Here is a 6,383-nt window from a genome sequence, read left to right on the forward strand (position 1 = left end):
AAAAAAAAAAACAAACCCGAACATCTACAGGTAACTACAAACAGAAAGAGTAAAGGAGTAACAGGAAAAACTGTGCTGTAATCTCAGAGAAATGTCAGAGGAATGTAAACGTGACAACTACGCCTTCAGCTGAAGCCCTCTGAGTGTACACAAACTGCAATTATTTTCCACGTGCCAGAAGAACAAAGCCTCTCTGGACAGTGAATGAATGGCATACCAATTGTTTTCTAAGTATGTTAATTACTGCTTTTAACTCTGGAACTAATTCTAAGTCACTTCAAAAATGGATTCCCTTCCCCGCTCCTCCCACCCCATTTTACCTGTGCTGCCCCATAGGTACCTGGCATATGTCCATTTTCGTCAGGCAAAGGTTTGCCATTAGAGAACTCTATGTCCTTTGCTGGAATCCAGGTACCCGGAACAGGCTTGAAATCCTCTTCAACATTCCAAACAAATTCTGGACACAGAGATATGACATTTAGGTTTTGGCAACTGTTAGCCAATTTTCCGTTCTGATCATCTTTCAATGCAAGTATTAAAACACCATAGATCTAAACCTTGTTTTACAGACAGAACTCTCAGTTACCTCGTACAACCACCACCATCTGGCACACTCAAGCAGTCTACAGTTAGAAGGGTTTAAAGAAACGCAGTAACCTTTAAGTGGTTTAAAAGTTCAAAACTAATGAAGATTTAAAAATAGCTACGTAAATAGTCAACATTACATTTAAACTAGAGCTAAGAGAAGTAGATTAGGCTAGACTATTTCATTTGGAAGGGACCTACTACAATGATCTAGCCCAACAGCCTGACCCCTCAGGGCTGACAAGAGGTTAAAGCATGTTATTAAGGGCATTGTTCAAATGTCTTTTAAACAATGACCACCTCTCTAGGAAACTTGTTCTAGTGTTCGACCACCCTCTCAGTAAAGTCTAAACCTCCAGTTATGTCCAGTCTAAACCTCCCCTGGCAGAGCTTTGAACCACTCTCATGCATCCTATCACTGGATATGAGGGAGAAAAGATCAGCACCTCCCTCTCCACTTCCCCTTCTCAGGAAGCTAGAGAGAGCAATGAGATCACCCTTTGGCCTCCCTTTCTCCAAACCAGACAAGCCCGAAGTCCTCAGCCACTCCTCATAGGACATTTCTTCCATCTCTTTCACCCTCCTCAGGGTGCATTCAAGGACCTTCACATCCTGCTTAAACTGTGGCACACTCCAAGTGAAGCTGCACCAACACTTAATACATCAGGATAATCCCCTCTCTTGACCGGCTCGCCATGCTGCGTTTGATGCACTCCAGGATGTGGTTTGCCCTCTTGGCTGCAGGGCACACTGCTGACTCATGTTGACCCTGTTGCTGACCAGCACCCCCAGATCCCTTTCTGCAGGGCTGCTCTCCAGCCACTCCTCTCCCCATTTATACTTGTGCCTGGCTTTACTCCATGAGGTGCAAGATCTGGCATTTTGACTTGTTAAATTTCATTCCATTAATCACGGCCCAATGCTCCAATCTATCTAGATCACTCTGCAAGGTATCTTGTCCCTCAAGAGTCAGCAGTACCTCCCAGTTTGGTATCATCATCATCAAACTTGCTAATGGTACATTTATGTCCTGAATCCAGATAACTGATAAACTTATTGGACAGAACTGACCCTAGTACCGAATGCAGAGGAACACCCCTGGTGGCCCCATTCACTACAACCCTCTGAGCTCTGCCCTTCCCCAGTTCTGTGGGCCGTGAACCCACTCATCCCACAGTGGGACACCTTGTGGATGCTGTGAGGGCCAGTATCAAAAGCCTGACTAAAATCTTGAAAAAATACATCTAACACCTTCCCATCATCCCCTAGGTAGGTGACATAATCATAAAAGGATTTAGGTAAACAGGACTTTCCCTTTGTGAACCCATGTTGACTGTGCCTGATGACTGCATTAATCTTGAAATGCCTTTCAATAGTACCCAATATCATCTCCATAATTTTTCCAGGAACTGAGGTTAGACTAACAGGTTTAGTGCCCTGGGTCTTCCCTCACACCCTTTTTGTAGATGAAATAACACTGCGTAGCTTCCAGTCAGCAGAGACCTCCCCAGAGGTAGCTGGTCAAGAGGGCTCCTTCCATAACATCTGCTAGCTCCTTCAGTATTCTGGGACGAATCCCATCAGGCCCCATGAACTTTTGAACACTCAGTTGATACAGCCGGTCCCTTACAATTTCAGCATCCACAAACAGAAAGTCACTGTTCTCACACCCATGGTCCTCCAACTCAGGGGACAAGGCAGCCCCAGGCTCTGTCAATATTATTAAAGACTGAGGCAAAAAACACATTGAATTCCTCCACTTTTTCTTCATCCCTACTAGTGAGATGACCATCTGCAACAAGTACTTGTCCAATGTTCTCTTTAGACAATCTCTTGCTATTAGCATACTTTAAAAAACCCTTCTTGTTATCTGAAAGAACACTGGCACGTTTCAACTCTAATTGAGCTTTGGCCTTCCGTGTCTTCTCCCTGCATATTCAAACCACAGCTCTGTAACCTTCCTGCGAAATTTCACCTTGCTGCAGAGATCATACAATTTCTTTTTTCTTTTGAGCTCCACAAAGAGTTCCCTCTTCGGCCAGGCTGGTCTTCTGCTTAGCTTGCTTGACTTAGAACACAATGGAATTCCCTGCTCCTGTGCTTCTACGAAGTGTTTCTTAAAGACAGACCATCCCTCAAAAGCAGATTCCCAGGGTATTCTGCTAAATAGCTCCCTGAAAGGCTTAAAGTTTGTTCTCCTGAAGCCCAGGGCTGTAACTCTGCTGTTATTTCCTCTTATAACACTGAAAATTTTAAAGCCAACCATTTCATGATCACTGTGGTCAAGGCAGCAACCTACCATCACTTGCCCTCTCAGCTTCCCCAAGTCCTTCTCTATCTACAAATAGCGATTCTAGGAGACCATCTTTCCTAGCTAACTCACTGAGTACATGTGACAAGAAGTTATCTTCTACAACCTTCAAGAATTTCCAACAGTATGGTATTCCCAGATGATGTCCGGAATGTTGAAATCTCCCATATGGAAAAGGGCTGCCAATTCAGAAATTTCTCCCACTTGCCTATGGAATAACGCATCAGTGCTTATACCCCAGCTGGCCAATCAGACAGCCACTGCAACATCTCCTTTGTTTTCCATTCCCCTAATCCTCAACCACATTATCAATAATTTCTGAGGTCTGTACAATCAAACCTCTCCCTTACTTATCGTGTAACACCTCCACATTGCCTGCCCTGCCTGTCCTTCCAACACCGCTTGTGGGCCTCCATCCCAGCACTCCCATCATGGGACTCACATCACCAAGTCTCACTAATACCAATGAGCTCCAGTAGGTGACCAATGCTTCCAGTTCATCCTGTTTGTTTCTCCTACTGCATGTGTGGTGTGCAAGCATTTGAGATACACTCCTGAGCTCTCCGTGCTCCCATCCCAGGGGCAGGGTAAATGTTCCCATTGGCAATGCCATGCCAACCCTTGTCTTACCTACTCCAACCCTGATGGTATCCCTTCCCCCATCAATTCTAGTTTAAAGGTCTCATTTTGAAAAGTTAAGAGTGACATTGAAACAATGGAGCAGGATCACCGACATTTCTCGTGTTACACTGGAGGTGTTTTTCCCACAGGGTAATTTGCATTGCCAAAAAGGAGGAAAGAAATCTCCACGAACCTTTGCAATCTTCCAGTGAATACAAGAATCGTTTAAACCTTTTTTCAGCTTGTTTGTTGGGTTTTCGATCCAGCCTGGCCCACAGATACGGTTGCCCTAGAGTTTCCAGAGGGATAAAAACAGCAGTTTACTGAGGTAACCATACTCTGCAGAGTACTGAAATCAACTACATAAAAAGCAAGACATGAATTCTCATTTCCAACTAGAGAAATTTATATCCAAAGACACTATTTAAAATCATAAATTAATTACAGTGTATGAATCTAAAAAACTATTTGTAGAATTGTGCCTAGTGCAATACAAAGTTTCTTTACAATTTCAGGTAAAGGCAAGAACCCCAGTAATGCAACGAACCACAGTCTTCTCATTTCCTCCCAACTTCCATACTCCTTTTAATCCTTCTCGAGGAAATTAGATACCCTTTATTATAGAAATTCTAGTTTGCAAGAAAGACTCGCTAATAAGAAATTTTAAAATTGGAATAGTTGCTTGATTGGCATGTTCATTTGAACCATACCCCATGTATTGTAGAGAGTAAGATCTATAACAACTTTATAAACACCTGCTACGTTTACTGTAACTATTACTTTGTGGTCAAGATAGATAATGAGAGTTGAATTCACAACAGATATAATCCAACAAATCATACAATGAAAATGAAACTAAGTAAAACACAGCTTCTAGTCAACATGAGAAATTTGCATATGGATCTTCCTTATTACCTTCGTAGGTAGTTACATAACAGCAGGTTCCGTCCACCTTTTCAGTAGGAATTGCATTGTATATATCTGCCTCTAACGCCTTTCCAGTTATAGTTTCAGTTGCCAAAACTTTAAATGGCTGTAAAGAAGACAGGTATTTTAAACCCTCATCATGTCTATATTACTGTCTTTTTCTCAAATGGATTCTTGCTCCTTACAGCTTGCTTCTTTAAGTCCAGTATTATACATTATATTGCTGATATCTAATCCTGTTGAATTACACCCTTGTTTCTTCAAGACATGACAGATTGGAAAATGCTCTACAACAAAAGAACAAATACAATCTGTTAGCAAACTCTCTCTCCCTCTTTTACATTATTAATTAGAGATTACTTTGTCTTCCACTTTAAGTAGTGCATATAAAATAGAAGGGTTACAGCACAAGGCTACAAAATTTTGCGGTGTGTCTTCCTGTATTATACTCACAATAGAAATTCATTGCGACTAGCTGCTCCAAGCTTGCAGTTTGGAGCTGAAAGTCAACAGCACCATGTTAGTGCAATACACAGACCAGTAAGGTGGCAAAAGCATCAGTGCTGTCAGCTAAAGACCTTCCCCTTTAAAAAGAGCAAAGAAAGAAGTGGTCTGGGGCTCTGAAACAAATACCCAGCCACAGCTCATCCAAATTTCTAGGATGACTTCTCTAGAACTTCTGTAACAGTTTCATTGCAAACATGTATCAGTTGTGTTTGGATTCAAATATTTTCCTGCATAATCACCACCCCTTCCTCCTCTCTCCCTAGTCAGTTTTGACTCATAAACTGGTCACTGTCTCCTTCTGCTAGCAAAATACAAAGCAAGTCCTTGGTTCATGAAAGCCTTGAAACAGAATGCAGAATTCATAAAACAAAAGCCTTCTGTACGCTTGTTTATACTTTAGTCATTGTATTTGTAACCATAACATAGAGCATACATGAAGATTTTATGAAGCTTACATGAAAAAGAAAACTTTCAGGGCAGTGAGAAAACATTCCCACCCGTTTTCCCACCACCATCCCCCTTCTTTTTGCCTGCAGGCAAAACCCCCTGTATTATCCTTTCCTGCACTTTGAAAAACCAAAAAAATAGCATATGCCAGTTCCAGATCTAATCCCACCTGCTTTTTCTATAGGAAGGAACAACAACATAGGGAGATACCCTTATACGCCCATTATCAAGACGGTGTCAACACTGAAAGCTGAAACATTAAGTTACAGATGTTCTGGCAATCATTTCACTTCTTTCTCCAGAAATCAAATGTCAAGGGGGATTAAAGTTCACTATGCAGCTGACAGTCAGCTGCTACAAAAATTGGGAAATACAAATTGGAGGTCTACAGCTAGACAGGTGAATGCCACCACTACCTGTTCCAACACTGCCTTTTACATCTCAGGAAGAAATAACTTTGTTTGGGCTCCATTACTTTCACCTTGGTAAGGATTCCACATCTTACAGCCTCAAATAAATTCTTCTGCATAACCCTGATACTCCTTTGATTACAAAAACAAACAAACAAACAAACAAAAAAACCACAACACAACAAAACAAACAAACAAAAAGAGACAAGCTTATTTTTTTTCCCCACAAGGCTCACAGGCAGGAACGGCAGGATGGTTTTACAAAACCCCCTAGTGCTGTTATGCTGGAGTGGCCTCATTCCTTGCCATGACTGTTCCCGACACTTAGAAAAAGGGAAAGCAACATGCAGGGCGCACACCTGGATGCACTTGCCAGGAAAACAGTGCAATGGAGCTGAAACGGCTCCCGAACGACCTTTCTTTCCCGCGCTTAAGGGGGAGAGTCCCATAGAAACCTGTACCCTGCACTTCGCTCAAGATCTGCAGCGAAACCTCTCGCCACTCGGTTGTCCCCCTCCCCGCAGCTGGGCCGGGCGGGTCTGACACGGTCGGTGTGCTGCCTATCCCCGCCCCCC

The 6,383-nt window shown here is 42.6% G+C and overlaps 1 protein-coding gene across 1 annotated transcript; it reads right to left on the reverse strand.

Moving 5' to 3' along the window:
* Positions 1-320: 320 nt before the first annotated feature.
* LOC104499923 (uncharacterized protein C12orf29 homolog) lies at positions 321-4,550 on the reverse strand (the record flags this gene model as incomplete). The annotated part of the gene is made up of 3 exons (XM_010143498.1): positions 321-457; positions 3,711-3,806; positions 4,433-4,550. Coding segments are annotated over 3 exons (351 nt in total), but the record flags the coding sequence as incomplete, so codon positions are not given.
* Between the last annotated feature and the right edge of the window lie 1,833 nt (positions 4,551-6,383).

The sequence above is a fragment of the Buceros rhinoceros genome, unplaced genomic scaffold (assembly GCF_000710305.1).
Source record: "Buceros rhinoceros silvestris isolate BGI_N320 unplaced genomic scaffold, ASM71030v1 scaffold42399, whole genome shotgun sequence".
Classification (NCBI taxonomy): Eukaryota; Metazoa; Chordata; class Aves; order Bucerotiformes; family Bucerotidae; genus Buceros; species Buceros rhinoceros.